Raw genomic sequence first — 24,245 nt, 5'->3', positions numbered from 1 at the left:
GAATCCAAACTATGAACTTGTTTTGGTTATAGCTTCCTGCTGAAGAAAGAGCAACCAGTTAGAGAATATGGGTGATGTTGAAATCATACTCCAAAGTCTTGTTTTCCTTTCCATGTGACTTATTTATTTATTTATTTATTTTTTTCCTGTCAGGGCTCCGAGTTCTTAATTCAGCAGAACTCCCTGACCTCAACTGCTGAGTGCGTCATGCTCCAAAATATAACCAGCGAATCTTTTGAGAGGACTATTACTATAGCAAAAGGCAATTCTAGCCTAGGTAAGTCCCTTCCTTTCCACATATATCTTGCCTCTTCAACCCTCTTGCCAAAGATGAAATATCAAACATGGTTTCAGCATTGTTGGCTGCAGGTGATAAAAAAGGTGTTACAAATTTTCCTATAGTTTTTATGGTTTCTCTTTTTATGTACTCTTTATTTTTCCTGAAATGGTTAATAGGTTTGTTTACTTCAGACTAGCGTAAATCCCTCACTCTCTTAATTATTTAAGAGTATTCACGAGCATCATTTACTTTCAAGAACAGATATACGAACTGTTTGTGTATGAAACAGCAAATCAGAAAAGGAATTCTTAGAAAATGAAAAGTCAGCAATTTGGAATTTCAAATTCTTTGAAAAAGTAAATTATTAGTTTCTTTGAATGTTACCAGTTATGCATAAGTCAGTTTGTGTTTAATTTCTCTCATTCACTGAAATAAAGACTAAAAAGACAGCCAGGTGTGCCAGCACCAAACTATAAATGCAAGTTATTCAGTATTTCTTCCCAGGTGGCAGGGTTTTCGCGTCCTCTTTTACCCATAAAGGGTTGCATTTGGTGAACAGTCATAAAACTTTCTGAATCGGACAAAGAAGATTTCCTGTAGACATGCGGTCCCAATTACAGTAGCTAAAACCGTATGCAGGCAGAGCACAGGCTTTTGAGTTGATGACTCAGCTCTGTCCCTAGCGCTTAGTGCTGATAAATAGGATCATAAATTAGTTGCTCTGGATGCCCAGTCGTGGCCTGAGACACTCTGTTTAGCTCCACATCAGAGGTGATGTTCTTCTGTCATGGGACCAGGCAGTTTCCTCTGCATTGGTATCTTACGGAGGAGTATTGTTTCCTTGTTAAATCTGAGACTTGGTGGAGAAGCCAAACAGTGCTTACTTGCTGAGCAGGATTCCAGTCTCTGTCTCCAGGAGGTTGTTCCATTCGGTGGCAGCCAGCTACTGCTAACAGCAGCTAAATGGAGAGTTATAGCAGAGAATTTCTCCGTAGTTACAATATTTCTTATATATTGTATTTGGTAGAGTAACATAGAACTTAAGCTACAGAGCTTCTTATTAATGTATTAATTATGAGACATATTACGGGTATCTAAACGTGTCAGAAATAATACATCTGGTAATACAGGGTTTCTGAAAGCATGTTACTTTGGTTTTTTTTTATGTTTTTTTATTTTATTTTATTTTAATTTTTATTACTCATTTATTTTGAGTTGAGAGAGAGAGGCAGAGAGAGAGAATCCCAAGGAGGCTCCGAACTATCAGCATGGAGCCCCACACAGGGCTCAAATTAACAAACTGTGAAATCATGACCTGAGCTGAAATCAAGGGTTGGACACTTAACTGACTGAGCCACCCAGGCGCACCACCCCCCATTATTTTTTTTTTTTTGAGAGAGAGAGAGAGCTAGCAGGGAGGGGCACAGAGAGAGGGAGACAGAGGATCTGAAGCAGGCTCCACATGGACAGCAGAGAACCCACAATGTGGGGCTCAAACTCATGAACCCTGGAATCGTGACCTGAGCTGAAGTACAATCCTTAAATGAGTGAGCCGCCCAGACACCCCTGGAAGGAAAGCATGTTACTTTGAATACTAGTTCTGTGGGATGTTCATAGGAGTGTAAATGGGCTACAAGTTTAGAGGTCTGGAATGTGATACACGTAAGGAGACAGATTTTTGTTTGCAAAAAATACTTCTTGGAATCTTCGGCACTCAGATGTGCACTGTGGATCTCTAAGAAGAGGTTATAGAATGCAGCATTTCTCACATTTCATTGGCCACGGAACCCATTTTTTTGACTAGCTTGTAAGGCAGAGGTTTTGCAAAGCCCATGTGAAAACCCCTATTCTAGTGTATTTATTTATTCAACTATCAAACACTTATTGTCTTCTGTATTCTCACCACCATGCATAGATAGCATGATTTAATCACTTTCTTCAAGGAACAGGAGTTTTAGAGGGTAAGAAAATCAACATATAGAATCCTAAATGCATTAAAATACTCTACACGCTATGATAGACACTCATATAAAGAACATTTGAAAGCTTAACAGGAATAACTGATGCCTACTCTGAGTGTCGAGGAGTTTAGAAAGATTTCAAAGGGGAGATTTTTATCACATAACTGAGGGATGGGGAAAAATCGGAAGCTGCTAGAGCTGAGGCAGAGTGATGTGAAACATGACTGGTTTCTGTGGGGTGGATGAGGTGGGGTGTGACAGTGGGCAGAGTGAGAATTGAGCTAAAGAAATGATAGGTGGGATACGGTTGCTGGAGGGGTTCCTGTGCGGGACACAGGACGTCTGTCCTAACACCCTCCTGCTTTAGGTTCCTACCGGAGGTGGTTGCTAAGGGCATGAGGGACATGATCTGATTGCGTTTCAAGATCATTCTGGCATAGGCTGGTAGATTATATTGGAAGCAGTTGGGAGACTCTTGTTAAGAACCATGGTGTGAGTATACCTGATTTTACAAACTGACCCCTTGGATTGCTTGCCTATTTTTAGTTTGCTGAGAGGATGTTGACTTTTGTCAAATATTTTTCTTCATCTGTTGAGACAATCATGTGGATTTTTTGCTTGCTCTATTTTAGTATGTCAGGCTGTATCATTTTTTAGCGTCATACAGGATATACAGAATTGACCGTTTTAAATATTTTTAAGTGCATATTTCTGTAACAATAAGTCCATTCACATAGTTGCACAGCTTGTCACTACCAGCCATCTCCAGTAGTTTTTCATCTTCTCAAACTGAAACTGTGTACTCATTAAATAATAAATACCCATTCTCCCTGTCCCCTGGCACCCATTCCGCTGTCTGTGTCTATAAATATATTGACTGTCCTAAGAATCTCATGTAGATGGAATCATACAGTATTTGTCCCTTTGTGACTGGCTTACTTCTCTTAGCATAATGTCTTCAAGATTCATTCATTCAAATCACATGTCAGAATTTCTTTTATTAGGTTTTTTAGGATTTCCTTCCTTCTTAAGACTAAGTAATAATGCCATTTTATATATAAGCACCACCCTCATTTATTGTTGGACACTTGGGTTGCTTCCACCTTGACTTTTAAGTTTAGATGTAAGAAATACACTAAGATGATGAAGCTCTTGGGGAAAAAAAGCAGTGAAAGGTGAACTATCCTTGCGTTCTACCATATTGGGAAATCCCTTTAAAAACATTTTTTTTCACACTTATTTATATTTGAGGGAGCTAGACAGAACACGAGTGGGGGATAGGCAGAGAGAGGCTGGGACACAGAATGCAAAGCAGGCTCCAGACTCTGAGCTGTCAGCACAGAGCCCCACGCGGGGCTCGAACTCATGGACCACAGGATCATGCATGACCTGAGCCGAAGTCGGATGCTTCACCGACTGAGCCACCCGGGCGTCCCAGGAAATCCCATTAAACCTCAGTTTGACTTTAAAATTAAATCGTAAGAGCTCTTTGCTACATCTACTGTGAGAATGAAGACCATTGTCAGTAATTAGACCGTCGACAGCGCAGAGAATGTTGACATCATTCTGAAGAGATGCACCGGTACAGTGAAGGTCCCCAGAGGAACTGTATGGAAGGACTTCAGTCACATCAATATGGAACTCAGTCTCTTGGAAGGAAAAAGAAGAGGCTCTGAGTTGACAAATGGTGGGGAAACAGAAATGAACTGGCTACCATTTGTACTATCTGTAGTCATGTGCAGAACGTGGTCAAGGGCGTTACGCTGGGCTTCTGTTATAAGATGAGGTCTGTGTATGCTCATTTCCCCTTCAATGTTGTTATTCAGGAGAAGCCTTCTCCTGTTGAAATCTGAAATTTCTTGGGTGAAAAATACATCCACAGGGTTGGGTGAGGCCGGGTGTTGCTTGTTCAGTATCTCAAACCCAGAAAGATGAGTTAATTCTTGAAGGAAATGATGTTGAATTTGTATCAAACTCAGCTGCTTTGACTCAGCAAGCCGCAACAGCTAAAAACAAGGGTATTGGAAAATGTTGGGATGGCATCTATGTTTCTGAAAAAGGAACAGTCCAGCACGCTGATGAATATCAGCTACAGAAACAGCAAGATGCCACATGATATTTCTGATTTTTCAGCCTTCCTTGTGATATTTTAAAGAGGCAATAAAAGCTGCATTGATTTGGGGCTTTTTCTTAAAGTAAAAGAAAATAAGGTTAAATAAAAACATAAGGGAGCCGTTTCATTTGCTTTCGAGACTAAACCACTTACTTGGAAGTGGGAAATTATAGCACCATTAGTTTGCCAACTAATTTGTAATATAAAAGTATAAGTAACTTGTAGTTTTATTTCTCCAGTTCATTGACATCATTTCAAATAATTTATGTATGCAAAATGTTGTCAGGGCTTTGTTCCTGGATGTTACACTTCCTGGAACCCATTGAGGTTCCTCTAGCATTTTGGGGTTCAACTTCAGTATGCAAAGAAAGAACATTTATCCATTACCTCATTTGACAGATGTTGGACATTCAGATTTTTATAGCATTTATAGTAAAGAAATGCAAAGGGATCACAAAAAAAGGACTATTTGAAATCTGTGTAAAACACTAAAGTAATTAAATCATTCATTTAAACTTTTAAAAAGTGTTGCCTTTACAATGTAAATTAACAAAAAAGTGTGTTTATGTTTTAGAAAACCTAAATAGAGAGGCTGGCTTTGTGCTGATAGGAGAGTATGCTCTGAAGGGTCTATCACTGAACACATTTTCTTAGATTCATAGTCTCCCCTTAATTAACTGTATAAGGTTGTTTGCACTTTCAGCCTTCTGGATAATTTGTTTCTTTCTCTAGTGATAACCAAAAGAAATTGTTAATAAATGACAGACTTCCATAAAAGCTGCCACATTCTGTTTGCTTTGATGTCATGAATCACTTCTTTTTTAACTTTGTTAAATTTAAGGGAGAAATGTTATATTCAGATACATACACATGCACATAATATCTTTGAAAAATCTAATCTTGATGATTTTTGATAAGGTTGTGGTCCGTTGGCTAATTACGTTGTATTAGGACTTGAAGGTAAAAAGAAAAGGTCAAAGGGTCAGATGGAAAGAAAGGTATTACCTTCTTTTCACTGATTAGGAATAGAAACATAGGCAGACTCAGGAATTTCTCTGAAAAGTATTCAGCAGTTGGAAGGTGGAGCCAGTACTCAAACCTTAGTCTGTCTCTGGTTTTCACGTACCATACGTCACACTTTCATGCTTGCGTTGCCCAAGGCTACATCAAGATGACTAGAATATGCTTTACTTTAAAGCTGAATTAAGGGGCACCTGGGTGGCTCAGTCAAGTTAAGTGTCTGACTTCAGCTCAGGTCATGATCTCATGATCTGAGATCATGATCAGGTTTGTGAGTTTGAGCCCCACGTCAGGTTCTATGCTGTCAGCTCAGAGCCTGGAGCCTGCTTCCGATTCTGTCTCTCTCTCTCCGTCTCTCTCTCTCTGCCCTTCCCCCACTCAAGCTCTGTCTTTCTCTGTCTCTCAAAAAATAAATAAATGTTAAAAAAATTAATACATAAAGCTGAGATTTGCATTTAGCCTTTAGAGAGCAATATAGCTTTGGATTGGGCTAGAGATGTATTTACAATACATTTTTGTGAGTTTTCTCTTGCTTTTATTTTGTACTTTTTTGAGAACTTTGTGCCAGGCACTTTGAAAGGTACTCCCCATGTTCTTCTCATATAATTCTTTAAGCAACTCTAAAAGGAGATATTATTCCCATTTTACAGATGAATAAAATGAGGCCAAGTGTGATGTTAAGTCAGCGCAAGGCCATACTGATTAGAAGTGGTGAAACTCAGATTTGGAATCAGTTCTCTGGTTCTACAGTGCGTGATTTGGGCTGTTCTATTATATTTCCTGCAGGAAAAACATTGAGAGATCTTAGAAGTTACAAGCAAAATCTCATTAGTGGATATTATATTATACAGAATTTCTTGAACCCCCAAAATTATCATCTAGTGAAAGGAAAGTATAAGCTGAGCAAATTGGTGCCAACTTTTTGGTTTATGTAGTTGATGTGACTGGAAAACCTTAATAGCTAGTAGCTGGTGGAATCGTGGGTTAAATGTACCATTAAAAGTGAATTCAGAGGTCATATTGACTGTAGCTCATGATGATTTGTCCCATGTCTGTGACTTGCTTTATTTTTTTTTAATTTCTTTAATGTTTATTTTTGAGAGAGAGAGAGAGAGAGACCGAGTGTGAGTGGGGGAGGGACAGAGAGAGAGGGAGACACAGAGTCCGAAGCAGGCTCCAGGCTCTAAGCTGTCAGCACAGAGCCCGACATGGGCTCAAACCCACAAGCCGTGAGATCATGACCTGAGCCAAAGTCAGATGCTTAACCGACCGAGCCACCCAGGTGACCCAGTGACTTGCTTTATTTATACCGCACATGGTGGCAGTGAGAACAAGATGATGGGTTAGAGTCCTGGTCTGGACCACTGAGCTAAATTTTGTTTCGTACTCTTGCCTTTTAATTTTAATTTTACCATAGTAGTTATTTGGTGGGTCTTGATGGGAGGAAGGGTGGCAGCATCAGGACAAGCTAGAGTACCTATTGAAACATTCCAGACCCACCCCGTTTGCTTGTAAGAAACCCACTAAGGGTGAAACAGCATCCAAACTTGTTGCTTTATGGGAAGCAGGGGTGTTTCCTTGACAACAATACATTTAGAAATCATCAGTGTAAGTCTTAACGATATTTTAAATACATTTGATAATAGTTCATTTCTATCAGAAAACTGTAACTAGAGCTCAGATGTCCCATATCCAGGTATGAAATATCAAGTTGGAAACATTATAGTCAGGATTATTCTCAGAAAGGTATTCTCAGAAATCTAGTTTGGTATTATTAAAGTTAATATTTAGGGGGGCCTGGATGGCTCAGTCGGTTAAGCTTCCAACTTTGGCTCAGGTCATGATCTCGCGGTTCATGAGTTCAAGCCCCGCATCAGGCTCTGTGCTGACAGCTCAGAGACTGGAGCCTGCTTCGGATTCTGTGTCTCCCTCTCTCTCTGCCCTTCGCCTGCTCTCACTCTGTCTCTCTCAAAAATAAACAAACATCAAAAATTTTTTTTAAAATGTTAGTATTTAGAAGAATTTCTTTATTTTTATATTAAAAACAAAACCTAAAAAGGAATTTGTGACTTCTCTCAAAGAGGGTTTTTGCAAACTACCCTTATAGAGTTGTACCTCTCCTTCTATTATTTAATTATATGATCTTGTTTGGAAGGAACTTCTAGCACTTGGTTTTAAGTGAATTTACATTATTTTATGTAAAGTTTTAAACATAATTTCAAAAAGTTTTATATTTTTGGAGAAAGGGTAGGGTGAGAAGGGAACATAAATCCAGAGGGCGTTTGTTGAGAAACCCTTTTGGAGGAAGTGGTGTTGACGAGCAAGAAGGAATTAGCCGTACGGGAGCTTCGGGAAGAAGGTGTCAGGCCAACACGGAAGTGGGGAGAGACTAGGTGTATTTCTGAAGGCAGTCAACATGGTGGGAGGAGACGGAGCCCAGGGCGTGGTGCTGAAGAAGGGCGCGCGTCGGAGGGCCAGACCAGCAGTGCCCTATGGGTTGTGCCACTTAAGTGTGTTGTAGGTGTGTCCTGCACGACAGGACGCTGGTGGAGGATTGTGATGTGATTTGTCTTGTTTGAACGGTCGCTGTGTCTGCTGTGACAAGAGTGCGATGGGAAGACCAGTTGAGAAGCTCTTTCAAAAGGTGGGGCAAGAAGTGCCAGCTTGGCGTGGGGTTGGCCTGGAAACGGAGAAGGGTGAATGGATTTGCGGTACATTTTGGAGACAGCGATGACAGGACGTGGTGAGGGATTAAATACAAGAGCTGAGAGAGAGGGGTAGGAATTGAGAACAACTCCAACATTTCTGCTTTGAGAAATGGAGAGTAGGGTACTGGTGTCATTGTCAAAAATGGGAAGAAATACGGGAAGTGGAAACTTGCAAGTTCAGTTTTGTATATCCCAAGGTTGTGTCTGCTGTTAGCCATCCAGGGAACGTGTCGGGACGGCAATTAAATACCCAAATCTGGAGCTCATAGCACTTCAGACTTAGAGATAAAATGGGAAGAGATTAGGATTAAGTCCACATCACTTCAGTTAAACAGACCACTGTACATCAGTCACTGAGGGTAAGACTTGAAGAAAAGCTTCTTGGTGTTAGCTATCCTTTTTTTTAATCTCAAGAAATCAGCATAGTACTTGGCACATAGTAGGCATGTAGTAAATATATACTGAATGAATAAATGAACTAGAAATAATAATAATAAATAATAGCACAGAGTTTCTTAATTTACACAACTGATTTTCCCTTTGTAGTCTTGTTATCTATTCTCTTATATGTCTAAGAAACGAACTGCTATAAAATTGATTTGTTTCTGTCAAAATATTTTCCTCAGGAGCGTTTTCTATTTCAGGGGCAACACATCAATAACCTGAGTTGTAGTCACTCCACAACGTAGACCTATTTCATCTCTGATATGTCTAACATAAAGTATCATTTTCTGGATATAATTTCACAACCATTTCAAAAAGTAAATTTTGTGTTAACATTTTTTTTCTTTCCTTTTGATTGTGTTTTATTGGATTAAAAAGTTACTCCTATTCTTTTATCTGTGAATCCATAGGGTATATTGAATTCAACTTAAAATGAATTTGAAGGTCAAGTATTTGATATATATCTGTGCTTCCCCTTTACCATAGGGATGACAGTAAGTGCTAATAAAGATGGCTTGGGGATGATCGTTCGAAGTATCATTCACGGAGGTTCCATTAGTCGAGATGGCCGGATTGCCGTTGGGGACTGCATCTTGTCTATTAATGAAGAATCTACTATCAGTTTAACCAATGCCCAAGCGCGAGCGATGTTGAGAAGACACTCTCTCATCGGGCCTGACATTAAGTAAGTATCATTTGGACTCCAGTTTGGCTTGGGAAATTCAGGAAGTTCAATTCATGGATCATTTTTTTTTTCAGTATGTACTTCTGTTTAATATGCTAAAATGATCACACATTTATTAAAAATAAATCACTCAGAAATTTGACTATTCCTGAATAGTTCTTGATTGTAGATATAGTTTCTTTAAGATGATACAATGTTTAAATATTTGAAAAAAATTGCCTGCTGTGTTTAATTTCACTCTAATAATTCAGCAAGAACCTTAGGTCTCCGTGATATGAGCCATCTCTCATAGAACAGGATGCCCACTTAGGATCAGTATAAGGAACTGTGTACTACCTAATTGACCTATGCGAATCCTAGAACTAGGCTAGTTTTTCAGTGGTCGGTCATGGAAGAGACTATATAGAACAGTGTCAGTCTGACCCATAATTCACCCTTTGGTCAACTGCCTCGTGATCCAAAAGAATTCACCAATCTGTTGGTATAGTCTGATTGTAGGTCATGTAGGCCATTTTGTCAGGAAGTGCTTAAAACTATCCCATAATCCCATATTGTGCTAAAAGCACATCATATATGTCGCTTGGTTTTTAAGTCACAAAACGTTTGTTGAGCGAACATAAAAATCAGTTTATGACTCTGACACACCTCATCAGCTTGGCTTTTCTTCTCTCGCATCAACTATTGAATATTTGTATTTAATGTATAAGGGACAAAATAGTAAAATAAGAGCACAGGGAAAGATGGTTTAGCTTACATTGAAGTAATGATTACCAGTATGGGAAACTTTGCTGTATTAATGTTATTTTACTGACTGCATTCTCTATTATTCTTGTGCAAAGTATATACTGCTAGAGCTTTGGTAAGAAAACTGTATTTACAATCTGTTTTTCATTCTGCCATCAGCAAATAGCAGAAGAATGTATACTGTCTAAAGTGGATTCTGCTGTCTTACACAAAAGAAGTATTATTTTTAGGCAGAATTTCAGTGATGGACTTTGTAAATTTGCATGCCCTTTTGACTTTTGTAATGGAATGGATCATCTCATCATGTGACAGTTCCTTAATTATCTGAATAATGTGAGTCCAAGAGAATACATTAAAAATGTCAGTGCCTCTAAGAAAAAAGAGAAACTTTAAGAGCTTTCTTCACCACTTATAGACCAGTGCCCATTCATCTAGCTTCAAAGATGAATGACATAGACCCACATGGAGACCCTTTTTTGCAAGGCTTTTAGCTTACATGGTTTAGATGGACTATAAAACACACATGGCCTGGTAACTGATCATTTGATTTATTGTGTGATACGCACGTCTTATGCTCTAGGCACCAATGCGAGTCCCCTGCCCGGTTTTTGGCACTGAGGCCTGGAAACGGTGCCTGTGTCTAGTCTTCCCCCTCAGTTCAGATGTCCCGCAAAACTTACAAAGTGGCCAAAAAATAAGACGATTGTGACACTGTTTTGGCCTAACTTAGGCATCTAGGCCACTCTAGAAAAGTCTCAGGGTACTTTTTCAAGCTCCCAAAGTCATTTTTTCTCTTTTCCTCATTTCTGTTGCTACTGTCCTTTGCTTTGTTTGTTCTCCCACCTTCTGATTCAGCACCAGAATGGACCCATTCATGCTGACAGCAGCTTCATGAGGGCCTTGAGGATATCTAAAGAGAGAGGCTCATGAATTACTGCTTTAGGATCCCAGGAGTCAGAACATATCGTAAAGAATAAGAAAAGTCCTGCATCTTCCCCTCCTCTGAAGACCAGTCAATCCATTTCTTTCTCACATGGTCAGGTGTGTGGGGATGTACACAGGCAGAAACACGCGAAACACATTGATTTCTTCTCAAGTGTCCTGGTAAGGCTGTGATTCAGATGGGTTTGATTTGACTCACTGGGTAAATGGTAGAAAGAAATTAGAATCACATAATCCTTTTTCAGAAAAAGCGTGTTAAATGATCAACACAAATAGCCATTTAGATTGACCAGGGCTGAGCAGCATGTTCCGTGCATTTTGCGTGAAGTGTTTTGGCCCCGTCCCCTTCTCATCACTTGCTTTTATGAAGCAAAGGTTTAGAATTACCTTAAAAGCTCTGTGAATAATCCTCCCAAAAAGAAAGTCTAGTCCTTCCACTACTCTGAATGGAACCATAACGTTGCCCCTGGCCAGTTAAGCTTTGCTGTCATGGCTGGATGTAGGCTCCATCCACGTCTCTTCCTCTTTATTTCTGGTTATGAGCCTAGCTTGATGTGGGATAGGAGTGGAGGGAGTGTATTGGGGGGACTTAGAAAATAAGAGGCTCTAAATGGTTCAGTTACATAACTGGCGGGTTTTAGGAAAATCATTGCTTATTGAAGATGATGTACCGAATTTCTTTTTTGCTGTTTACGATAGATAGCTGGGAACTTGGTGTGTGTGCGTTCATGCGTGCCTGGGTAGATAATGTGAGTTTCAAGAGTTCAAGAACAGCCAGTTTAAGTTCCAGGTTTCATTATTTTCTATGGAAAACCAGATGTGAAGCCTCACCAGAATGCACTGTTTCACTTCTCACTCCACCTTGCCAGGAGCTCTTATATTTCTATAATAATAGCCAGGGTTTTGTGCTTAGCAGCAGCTGCTTCTAACATCTGCCAGATAATTACCGAGCTGAATCAGAATTCACCTGCCTTAACCCAAAGTGTGGGATGAATTCCTGATCAAGGAATAAAAGATTGATTGCAGTTATATTTTTCCATGCTTGTTAATAATCACTGCTATAGACACCAGTGAAGAGCAGATGCTTTTCTGGGGGAGGTGTAGATGGGGAGGGAGGTGGAAAGGGGAAAAAAAAACAACCAGGAGCACCCACTTTTAACTACATATGTATGCATCTCACATTCAGCACAAGACATTGACATTTGTTAACACCATTGTAAAAAGATGCCGCGGCGTATGCTTCACATTCTAGATTTTCTACAGCACCTGCTGATGATCGAGCCCCCTTTTATGTGTGAGTATCGGTGATTCAAAAGCTCATTATGGCTGTGTGTTACAACTTGTCTGTGAAAACCATTTCATGCTTTTATAACTTCCCAGTGCAGGGATACATCCAGATAATAGATTCAGTGTATACATTTTGCACCCCCCCCCCATTTATTTCAGAACATAAATCCCAAAAGAACTATGAGATTGTTACATTTTCACATTGCACTGCTGATTGTGAACTCATTTGAAAATCACATTTTCCAACTACTAAGCTACCAGGCTCTTTGTCAGGGAATGTCTGCATGTGCAGACGCGGTCTCAGGATTAATAGCCGTATCACATTTCGGCGTGCCTAATGCTATTCTTTTTTCTTCCACCCCATTTGTAACCAAAGATTAGTTTACATTTAAGAATTTTTAATACAACTGTCAAATAAGCTGTTGCGGTGTGTTTATTTTTGGTGCTCTGGCGATTTGGAGGTTTTGTGTGCTGTATGACCAGGCGTGTGTTAGAATTGCTTTGCATGTGCTGTTGCATTGTGGGCCTCTTGTTCTGGTGTCCTCGCTGTCTGTGGGCTAACTACTTACGAAAACTCCCTTCTTTTCCATTTCTCACTGCCATCTAACGTATCAGAAAAATATTTGTAAAACCCCCTGTCCCCTAGCCTTGGTAAAAGAAAAAAACAATTTGGGATGAACACGGAGGAAAATTCATTTTCAGCGTTGTTAGGGGTAGAAACTTTTTTTCCTTCTCGAAACAGTTAAAAAAAATCAATACTTTGAACTGATTATTATTTTTGCTATTGTGTTCCAGCTCCCCCCTCAACTCCTGACTTTTATTTATTTGTAAAAGTCTTTTTATGTGTTTTATCTTTTATTTTTATGTTTTTATTTATATGTTTTACCTGACTTTTATTTATGTGTTTTACCTTTACTGAGTCTTCAGAAATAATGCCAGTTTTCTTGAATGGGCTTTTTAGTTTTAGGTTTATCTTTACTTGTCTTCGTGTAAAATAGAATCAATCTTCCTGACATAATGTGTTACACATTTTTTACTCATTATTTTTGAAGGGATAAATTCAAGTTTATTATTCCATATATTTTTAACACCATGGAGAAGGTGTTTTTATAGATGAATAAATTAGCTAGAGCCAGAATTAGAATGTGACTCTGTTTCCCAGTGTACTCCTGAACCCTCTCAACTGTGCTGCTTTATTTTTTGATCCTTGCGGTAAAAGTGTCATGAGGAGACTCCCAAGGGTCCACGGAGTCGGCCAGAGCGATCAGGTGCGACCAGGCTAGCTGATGCCCTGGTACAGCACTGCGTTACATTTGTTTTATGCTTCTCGGGTTACAACAGCCTCATAAAAAGTGACGTCCTTTTCGTGATTGAGGATATAGGGATTTGGTGGTGGTGATTTACCCTCCCATTACACTCTTGATGAGCAACAGAGCTGTGTCTTCTGACTCCAAATTTAAGTGACCTCACAAGAGTGAATGCTTTTTATGGAATAACCAATATGTCTGGAATTACATATCCTCCTCACTCAGTAAATTATGCCAGTGGTATAATTCTTATTTTATTATGGCATAAAAGACAGTCCTTTTATCCTTGCCCTCCATTGCTAAGGTTTTATGTACTTATTGTCTTCATGGGTAAGTTATGGATAGCTGGCTTAATAGTCTTCATGATTTTTATATTGTGCAATTCTGATACATACTTCTTCTTTTAGTTGCACAAGGTGCTGAACCAACTTCAAATTGAGTGTTTCTCTTACCTAACTGTTCCTTAATTTGAAGATCTCGGGACCACCTCCTTGAACAATCAGTTCTGTAGCCTTGTATCAATCAGTTCTGTAGCCTTATAGGGCAGCAGTAAACTTGAACTTCTAAATATCAGTTTCTAAACATTATAGCTGTAGTCAGCATCTTGCTTCATGCCCTCCATATTGTAGGCAGTCAGCCAGTATTTGTTGAATTAGTAAGTGACCATTCAAGGGCAAATATCAGGCTTTTCTCTAAAACCAAAATAGCTTATTAGGGAGTTGCTACAAATTAGGAAGAGAATCTTCCCATAAACTTGTGATAGTTTAACTTCAGACTTTCGGGTTCATAACTTAATAGAGCTAACATATAATTATTATAATGCTTATCAGTGCCTAAAATTAATTATATATTATGGATGAATATAAAATAATTTGGGGTAAGTAGTGTTTTAGTAGAGCATGCCTGATTTTTGTCTGCTAAGGAACCCAGAAATCTTTGGATGAAATCAGTGTTATTGCTGTTAGTTATGTTTCTAAGGATTAGTACATCTTTCTAAAAATTGCTGTTACTCTTCTCATTCAGAAATGAAAATAACGCTGCTTTCCTCCCTCACATAATTATTAGTAAGTATATAGTTTGTCAGCAGTTTAAAGTTTAATTGTCGCTTGACATTTAAAGTAAAAAAAGTAAAAAAAAAAGGAAACTTTAGGTGCAGCTGGGTAGCTGAGTCGAGTCAGTTAATCGTTCAACTCTTGATTTCAGCTCAGGCTCAGGTTATGGTCTCATACCCTGAGATCGAGCCCCACTGAGTGTGGAACCTGCATGAGATGCTCTCTCTCTTTCTCTGTCTCTGTCTCTCTCTCTCTCTCTCTTTCTCTCTCTAAAAAAAAATGTAAACCTTAACCTGTTATTTTTGCTTATAGGATGCTTTCTCTTTTCCAAGTTTGGATTCTCTGCTGAATAAGCTGTTAAATGAAAAAGTGAAAGAATAGGGATGAAGGGACAATATAATTTTATGTCTATATTTCGGAAACTTTGCCTGTTAGGCAAAAAACTTTGCTTCCTTTTTTTTCCCCTGGATTGTGTTCTGTTTCAGAATTACTTATGTGCCTGCAGAACATTTGGAAGAGTTCAAAATAAATTTGGGGCAACAATCTGGAGGAATAATGGCACTGGATATATTTTCTTCATATACTGGCAGGTGAGTGAAGCTGTAAGTTGGCTGCAATGAGTGACTGATACAGAAAGCTAGAAAGACTTTAGGAGCCAGAGTCAGGGAGGACTAGCAATGAAAAAGAATGGATTCCTTTTCTCTCTTCTAAGATTTTAAAAATACTCAGCCCCCATTACTTAAGAAATTATCATATAGTGTGGAAAATATATGACAGTTCAAATCAAGAAATTAAAATCCTCTTTAGTTGTACCACTCAGTATGGTACTTTTAGCAGACTGGGTTTTGGGAATTTACCCCAGATTTCAGTATTATTTCATTGATTCCCTGGAGCCTACAGTTCGTATGGTATTGTATCATGGTTTTTCCTCTTTCATAGATGTTTTCAAACACATTCAGAAATTATACTTAGTTTTTTATTAACATACATACCGATTCAGAAACATTTTTAATGATTATTTCTTACTCTTTTGGAGTGTTGTGAACATCTTTGTATATATGCATGTTAGGCAACAGTGTATGGCTTTTTGAAGGCTTTTGACACATAATTTATTAAGAACCTTTAACACAGAGAAAGGTTTTTTTTATCTCCCCTAAGAATGTCAGAAAGTAAATTTTGCTGCTGCTGCTGACTGAGTTCAACACAGGAAGAGAAATGTTGTCAAATTGCTTTTCCATGAAGAATGAACCATTTTACACTCTCAACCCCAGGCCTGTTTTTTCAGTTGCATTAACAACTGAGTACCAGATTTCCCTTTAAGGATGGCAGAGAAGTGATGGCTCTGCAAACATTCTGGAGTGTTCTCACAAGAGTTCTGCCATTCCATAGAGGATGTCAGAACATCCCAGAACACCCGGGTGTCCAGTGACCGTGCAGGTATCTTGATACGGCATCGCGGTTTCCTCTGCGACGTGCTCACGACTGGAGTACTACAGAAAGCATTAGGGAAGGGAAAGGTATTTTATGAGCTAATGAGGAGGCGGAATGTCATAGGCCTTGGGGCCTCATGAATTTTATGGGAAAAGGAGTATTCACTCCACCCTGTGCACAGTTCAGCCATACCCCTCTCTAGAATTTGTCTCATGGTTAATGGCATTAATTGATTATAGCTTCCTGTCAAAATGGTAAAGCAATAATTCCAGGATCCCCCTAAAATATTATTTCGAATAGTTTAAAGACTATGCCAAAGGTAACATCATATTCCTATTAAGTTCTGAGGCCTCACAAGCTCTCAAAAGTCATTAGAGAAACAGCTACTTTCAGCGCTGTGTGCTCCCTCCCAGCACATTGACCTGGATTGTCCAGTGCTGTGACTACCTGCTTCATTGCAGAGAAAGTATATTTGCTGTTAGTACAAGGGCCCTCAAAACAAAACAGCCTGCATTTTGTAGAAAAGGAATCTGCACCAGAGAGGATAAGTAACTTGTCCAAGTTCCGTAGCTACTAATTGGCAGAGCCAAGATTAGAATATCAACAGTCAGGCCCTATGTTCTTAACCTTTGGACTCGAAGAGAGAATTGCACAAGCCCAGTATAAAAATATGGGACAGTATAGCATGGAGGTTAGAGCTCAGGTTTTATAATAAGATGGCCTCAGTTCATACCTTACTTCTGTTACTTTACTGTGTGACCTTGTGCCAATTTCTCAAATCTGAATGAAGATGTAAAAAGAGTTGTTATACTTGATAGAAATGTCATTGGTAGTGGCCAAACACAGGTGCAAAGAAGTCTAATTCATTCTTAGCCAAGTGAGTTCAGGAGAAGAGAACTGGTCCATTCTGTTCTCTGGAGCACACGACACTTGATTCCTGTAAACCACATTCTAAGATGGATAAGGAATGAATGGACAGCACATTTATAGGAGCTTATCTGGGTTGATGAAAGGATTCTAGGATTATAGAATCATTTGAAGAAAACGGAGTTTTTGTGTCAGAGGATTCGGGATATTAGTCTTACAGCTAAAAACGTAGGAACATGAGGTTAGTGTATTTGAGAGGGTGTCTGTGTAGCTCCCTGAGCTTGGGCTTGATGGGTAAGAACTTCTCCCATCCCCATGGCTGTCACTGAATATTTTAGTAACTCATTTTAAGTTCTTATTATTGTCTGTGTTCCATACCGGCTTCTCTGCCATCTTCCCTCCAGCTGTATTTCCTGAGGGTTAGCCTAGTTTTCACCTGTCTACCCTGTATCTTCAGGAGTACGGTTTCCCTCAGTCTCCCTAGTCCTCAGTCTGCTTCTCAAACATCCTTCTTAAATCCCCTTTTTGGACCCATTCCCATCAGTCTTGTCCCACTGTCAAGCTTAGGCTTCTGGGTCCCAGCCTCATTCAGAACCTTGTTACCTCAATTTGCACAGGAAGGGAATTCAAACATACGACAATGGGTAGGACAGATAGGCAGATTTCCTCTTCACATGAAAACAAAAATCTAACATTTAGGTCAAAGGAAGAATGAGACATTCAAGGAGAGCTTGGACAGTTGCTTTCCAAAGATGTTGTGAAACACATTCAAACACAGATGGATTATTGGGTTTGGGTTATATGACTTCTGATCTCAGAGTCTAAAGGTTATACAATTTGACAGAGTTGAGTATTCATATCACTGGAGAATAGACATAATTTGAGCATACACTTTCTTTAGATTATTCAGCTTCTATAAAAGTCAACTGGAAACATTTATTAAATTAGAATTTTTATAGCCTTCTCTGCTTTCAAAAGAATGTGTTCACATATGTCTTTAGAAATCCAATTTTTACTAACAGTGTAAGGACACACTATAATCGATTTAATCATTCTCTCTTGCTCTTACAATTTATTGATGCAAAGTATACCTTTCGAAAAACAAAGTATGTATCGATATGGTTTATTTACAGTTTAATTTAAAATTAGTTAACAGACGGAACACATTTTTTTATGTGCCTGGCATTTGGCAAAATCTGAATTCCTAAAGAAATTGAAAAGTGGCCTTGAATACAGGTACATTGTACACTGCTTTCTGTGAGGAGTATTCTATGCATGACCCCTCTGGGTGGGCTGAAGCTGGACCTAAAGCATCTTCTGTCTTCCTTGAAGGGAAAGCTTTGGTCTGTCCTTAGGAGGCGGAGATGCTAATTTTCTGTCTTGTGGATAAGTTCTTTCAAGAACGGAATCAATCAGGGCCATACAAGTTTATAACCCACATGGTGCTTCTATCTCTTATATCTTTAGTTTAAGAAATATTTGTTGAGGGGCGCCTGGGTGACTCAGTCAGTTAAGCGTCCAACTTCAGCTCAGGTCATGATCTCACAGTCTGTGGGTTTGAGCCCCGCATCAGTCTCTGTGCTGACAGACCGGAGCCTAGAGCTTGCTTCCCTCTCTCTTTGCCCCTCCCCCACTCCCCCCCCAAAATAAATAAACATGAAAAAAATTTAAAAAAAGAGAAATACTTGTTGAATGTTTTTCTTTAAAGTACTTGCATTTATCCCTTTCTTGTTCCTTTCCCATATTTCCTTGGGAAAGAAACAGACTAGCTAAGAATCTTAGTGTTCAGCTATATCTCCAGACTAAGTTGTGGTAGATTGATTCTAATATAAGGTTTTCATTTTGTTTCATTAGGTTTTTCTTTCCCCCTTAATGTAAAATTGGCCAAGTATGTAAAAATATAAGGTAGCTCTGCATTTTTAGCCAAATAAATAATACGGTATATATAAGACAAACTTGCATAGTTTTCCTAGGATTTTGGAGTACTCACTATGTAAATTTTTAACAGAGACATTCCAGAACTACCAGAGCGAGAAGAAGGAGAGGGAGAAGAAAGTGAGCTTCAAAATGCAGCATACAGTAATTGGAATCAGCCCAGACGGTAAGGACTATTTCTGTCTTCTGCCTACTCAGTGTTTAAAGATAGGGAGGTGTGGTTTCAAGTACTGGATTACAACTTGCTGCTGTGACATCAAGCAAGGTGTTTTAATATCCCTTACCGTCCGTTTCTTCATGTGGGCAGTGGAGAAGATAATGTGTTACTCCACGGGGTTGAAACTAACATGTATACAAAGGTTTGGCACGTAGTAGGGGTAAAATGTGGTTGACTAGAGAAAATTATGCACAGGTAGATAGAATGCATAATATTTTCTATAGAGTTTGATCTTAGGTATACCACCAAATGTTAATTTAAATTTTCTCTAGCATTTATAGCATATATATTCAAAACGTGTGTGTGTGTGTGTGTGTGTGCGCGCGCGCGCGTGTGTAAGCATCTTGTTATCACAGGCTGTAGTTATTTTAACCCATGCTCTGTCTGGAGCCAATTTCATATATAGAAAAGATAACTTTCCTAAATATGTTCCTATATATCCCTATGCATCACTAAGGCATATTTTTGTATTCATGCTGAGTAAAATCAAATTCAGTTTCACAGGAATTTATTGAGCTCTGATTATGGATGCACATGTTTTTGTGAATAACAGGGAAGTATGAGACAGAACCTTCAAGGTAGGAACCTTCAAGGAAGTATAATATACTTGGATAGACAAGATATACAGACACACAAAATAATTAAGGAAAAAAAGTAAGGTGTTTTGCATTAAGTATAAAATAGAAATAGTCACTGGATCGTCCCTGTAAACAGATCTACAAGTGACCATCATAATGGTTTCTTGCACTTATTTAGTAAACAATATTTATTCTACACTGAATAAATAAAATACTCTGAAGAGAAAAATTTCTACTATTCAGGGATGTAATACAGTTTGATGATTTTCCTTGCTTACATTTAAACATTTCTGGTTGAGTCATATTCAAAATGTAGGAAACATTTTATATTGGTTTCACAAAAATCAGTAAGCATTTCTAGCCATTTAAAATGACTTTTTGAGAGGCTCCTGGGTGGCTCAGTTGGTTAAGCATCCAACTTCAGCTCAGGTCATGATCTCATGGTTCATGGGTTTGAGCCCCGCCTCAGGCTCTGTGCTGACAGCTGGGGGCCTGGAGCCTGCTTCCGATTCTGTGTCTCCCCCTCTCTCTGCCCCTCCCCCTTCATGCTGTGTCTCTGTCTCTGTCTCTGTCTGTCTCTCTCTGTCTCTTTCTCTCCCTCTCTGTCTCAAAAATAAACTAAAAAAAATAAAATAACTTTTTGATTGGAATTTTTGTAAAGCTATTTAGGCTGCTTAAAGAAATCAAGGTCTTTCTGAATCATTCTCACACTCAGACCAAAATATAAATGCTAGATCTGTGGCAGAAAATAGATTATGGTGTTTCTTGTTTATATGAAGATAAAGGCAAAAGTAAGTTAGATGAAATTATTTTGTAGCTGGTGATCCTAGTGATAAACTTGAATTTTGTTGGAGGACAGAAATCACAAGTCTAACTTTTAAGATAGATTTATTAGCTTTTAATAACATTGTTGGAGAAAAAGTAGATTTTAGGAGACAATATGCAAAAAGTTTGGAGTCCCTAAGAGCCATGTTAGAATTCTAAGTTTGACACTTTTTAAGATAAATTTCTTAATCTCTGCTAGGTTTGTTTCTTCATCTGTTAAATGAGGTTAATAATCACATCTTTTAGATTGGAGAATTCAGTGTGATAATGCACGTAAAATTTTTAGCACAGTGCCTTGTGCAGAATAAGCAGTCAGTGGTTGGCCTGGTCAGTATTCACCGCCATGAGTAATAACTAAGCAAATAAAAAATGTTGAACACAGGAATCATCTGATATTTTATTATGAGAAAGAATTGGGTGTAACTTCAGAAGTGGAAGATTTTTATACTTCTAGCCTGAGTTTTAGTCTTCACATCTCTAAAGGTGATAGCTACTTTACAGAGAGAATATGTTCAGAGCTTCCAGAAATCTTAAACAAGGTACCCTTACCCTGTGCTAAGGTATTTTTTGGGAACAGTTCACAGAATAGCATGAGGAAGCTTATCGAACTAACCAGAGCTTTTAGTAAACGAGGAGCAAGTGTCATGAATATGCATTACAACACGGGAAATATGAAAGGACATTCATTTATGCAATTTAAAGAAGTTTACTTTGTGTGGCAATAGAGGATATTTGTTAGCAAAGTATAAATTTTAAGAATGCAAATAAGCTGTTACTCTTATTTTGCATGTGATTTTCATGTACAGAATTGGTATCATACTCTATGTGCCATTTTCTAGCTTGCTTATTTTCTCTCAATCCAGTGATTTGGAGATCTATCATGTTGATACTCAATTCATTCAGTTTAGTTGTTAGAGTGCATTTCAGCACATGAATACACCACCATTTATTCCCAGATTGCTACTTGAGTAGTTAACATTTATCCACAACTACAATAATTGTGTGCAATAAATACATCTATTTCCTTACACGTATGTGTGAGAATTTATCTAGGTATGTTTCCAAAAGAGGAATTGCTGGCTTATAGATTTAAATGTATTATTTATTTTATTAGAAGTTGTCAAATTGCTTTTTAATGTGGCTGTACCAACTTTTAAATCAGGCAGTTCTAATATATGAGAGTTTCCTTTTCCCCATGTCCTTGTGACCACATCATAGGATCATTTAAAAAAACACAGTTTTTTTTGTCAATCTGTTGGTTAGAAAATGGTATCTTGTGTTAATAAGCAACGTATAGGTATAACAGGAGTAAGGTGGTGGGGTACACATTTTCTCATCTGTCATCTGGATTGAATTTTATATCTTGCTTACCTTGCTGCAGTGATCATAATCTCAGTCTTCATAATAAGAGTAATAAAAGATTTATTGATTGCTTGCTCTGTGCCAAAGCTTTGTTTTGCATTTTGCATACCTTCATTAATCTGGTCCTCACAGTAATTGACATAGAGAGACTCACTGGATCCATTTCCCGGCTGAGGAAGGGTAAAAGAGAGACTAAATAAGTTGCAGAGGGTCACACAACTGTTAAGGAGCAAAAAACTGGGACTTGAAAAGAGGGAGTCGGTTCAGAGCTCAGGCAGCCTGGCCTCGGAGCTCTTTTACTTTTGCTTTTCTGAATTTCATTCTCCGCAAACCTGTGTATTGGTCTCAAGGAAGGCTGCCATTATTCCGTTCAACTGAGTCTGAACATGTTCTGTAACATTTTTCTTTTACACATCTCCTTTTTTCTGTCCACGGAATGTTTTACCATGTCCTGTTCAGTGAATAACGAGTCTGGTTCCTTGCTCTGGTCATTCGGCAGCTCGGTCCTTGTTATCTTCCCCAGTGTTTTAAGGAGTTACGGCCTTTCTCCTAGCAAATATGTTGTATTTGAAAACACTTTACTATCTGCCAGACCCTATGTGGACATACAGTGCTATTTTCCAAAGGTTGTTTAACTTCTCTGAGCCTCTTCCCTTTGTGAAATGAATGAAAGTAAACAAACTCATCTAGAGAATAATGCTGAGCACATGATAAGCTCTTAATAAGTGTTTCCTGATGCTATTTTTATTGTTTGAGAAATTCTAAGAATCGGTCTCCCCAATTCACACTAACTACAAAGAACCCTAGGAGACATTTTCTTTCTTTGCTTTATTTTTTTCCTTTTTAAGAGAAGGGTTAAGGAGTCCTACATACGTATTCTGAATTCTTAAATGTCTCCCTACAAATGGCTAAATTTACCGACATCTTTACTTTGCCATTTTATCTTAGGAATTGCTTTAAGAAACAAGAAAGAGTTTTGGTTCTTGTCTTTCACAGAATTCCCACAGTGAAAGAATATGAGGACTAGGATTTTAACCAGTTTAAACCATTTATACACATATTATTAAGATTCAGGAACCTGATAACATCCTTTCGAACTAAATAGTTAGGTCTCTAGGATTATAGATTTCTAATAAAAAAAAAAAAATGCTGACTTCATCTGCCTTCATCTGGCCAGGAGCTGTCCTCTCCCTCCACCCATGGTACTCCTTCATACCCAGCCTTTTCTTACTGGGACCTCCCTCACTACACGGGAGTCCACACTCCAGTCTTTCCTCTCCTCTGGACACTCCTCAAAGCTCCTCAAATTAAGGCCATGTTTGGACCATGCTTTGTTTTCTTATTTAATGCCCAACGTTGTCTCCCATCCTGTAGCACGGAGCAGACTGCGTTATCTCAGAGCTCTCTGCTAGGTTTCTCTGCTTTTTTTCCAACACCCTGAGCTGCTTGTTCCTCCTCCCAGCCAGACACCTACCTCACTGCAAATCACCTTGTTCTTATCCCCCAGCCTTTTCGTAAGACATAAATTTAGTGCATTCATAGCTCTTAGAGCTATATGCAGTCACTAAGTACAAGTTCCTGTGTTTATTATGGGGGTAGGGGAAGTGCACTCAAGCAGGGGAGGTGGCAAGCACCAAGGCCCCAGAGCAGAGAGCGTGCCTGACCTACTTAAGGAACAACAAGAAGATGCTGGGGTAGCTGGAGTATAGAGAGGAAAGCAGAATTGTGGGAGAGGAATTTAGGGCGGCGGTGTGGGATCAAATCACGTAGGATATTGTCAGCCACTGCTTTTCATGCCCGGACTGTTAGGTACCAGGTCTACCCTGGCAAGGAGGATTTCTACAGAGAGAAGCTTCTGACATAGAGTGTGCAGGAATGTTCTTTTCCTTGATTTGATTGCCAAGTGTAGAAGCTACCATCTGTTCAGGGGTAGCTGAATTTCTTGGTTTCTTAATGTCTGCAGTATTAGAGCTCCTGGAAAATGGTACTTTTACATTGGTCTGTGTCCCAGCCAGGAGTGTGAGTCCAGCATTTACTTGTAACAAATCAGCTTCAGAATGGCATTAGTGTTTATCAGACCCTATAAAACATATAATTGAGAAAGTGTTTAATAAAATGGTTTTGTTTCACTATGGTAAAACCTTAAATTGGCAAAATTTCATAAATTGGCAAAAATTAACTTACATTACATTACATTGAGTTTTTAAAATTACATTACATTAACTTACATTACACTGAGTTTTTAAAAATTTTGTTACAATTTGTGACCATATGAACCATTTTTTAAGTGTGCAAATCACTGGCATTAAGAACATTCCCATTGCTGCATAGCCATCACTACCATCTATCTCCAGAACTTAAATCGTCTTACAAAACTGAAAATGTGTACCTGTTAAATAACTCCCCATTTCTGCCTACCCCCATTTGCTAGCAATCACCATTCTTGTTTCTTTTCCCCCAGTCTTACTGAGAAGTAATTGAACGTAC

At 38.7% G+C, this 24,245-nt stretch overlaps 1 protein-coding gene and 1 pseudogene across 13 annotated transcripts in view; both read left to right on the top strand.

Moving 5' to 3' along the window:
- The window catches only part of MPDZ (multiple PDZ domain crumbs cell polarity complex component), a 162,940-nt gene that overhangs the window by 92,921 nt on the left and 45,774 nt on the right, over nucleotides 1–24,245 (top strand). For all 13 annotated transcript variants that reach the window (XM_045043577.1, XM_045043585.1, XM_045043582.1 and 10 more), the window contains 4 exons: nucleotides 154–277; nucleotides 9,013–9,211; nucleotides 15,029–15,133; nucleotides 18,850–18,942. In XM_045043577.1, the coding sequence (XP_044899512.1) occupies nucleotides 154–277; nucleotides 9,013–9,211; nucleotides 15,029–15,133; nucleotides 18,850–18,942 (521 nt within the window). The remainder of the gene's footprint in view (nucleotides 1–153; nucleotides 278–9,012; nucleotides 9,212–15,028; nucleotides 15,134–18,849; nucleotides 18,943–24,245) is intronic.
- LOC109493797 lies at nucleotides 3,751–5,668 on the top strand (annotated as a pseudogene).

Source organism: Felis catus, chromosome D4, assembly GCF_018350175.1.
Source record: "Felis catus isolate Fca126 chromosome D4, F.catus_Fca126_mat1.0, whole genome shotgun sequence".
NCBI classification, from domain to species: Eukaryota; Metazoa; Chordata; class Mammalia; order Carnivora; family Felidae; genus Felis; species Felis catus.
The sequence above is the reverse complement of the archived record's forward strand: the minus strand, read 5'-3'. Positions and strand labels throughout refer to the sequence as shown.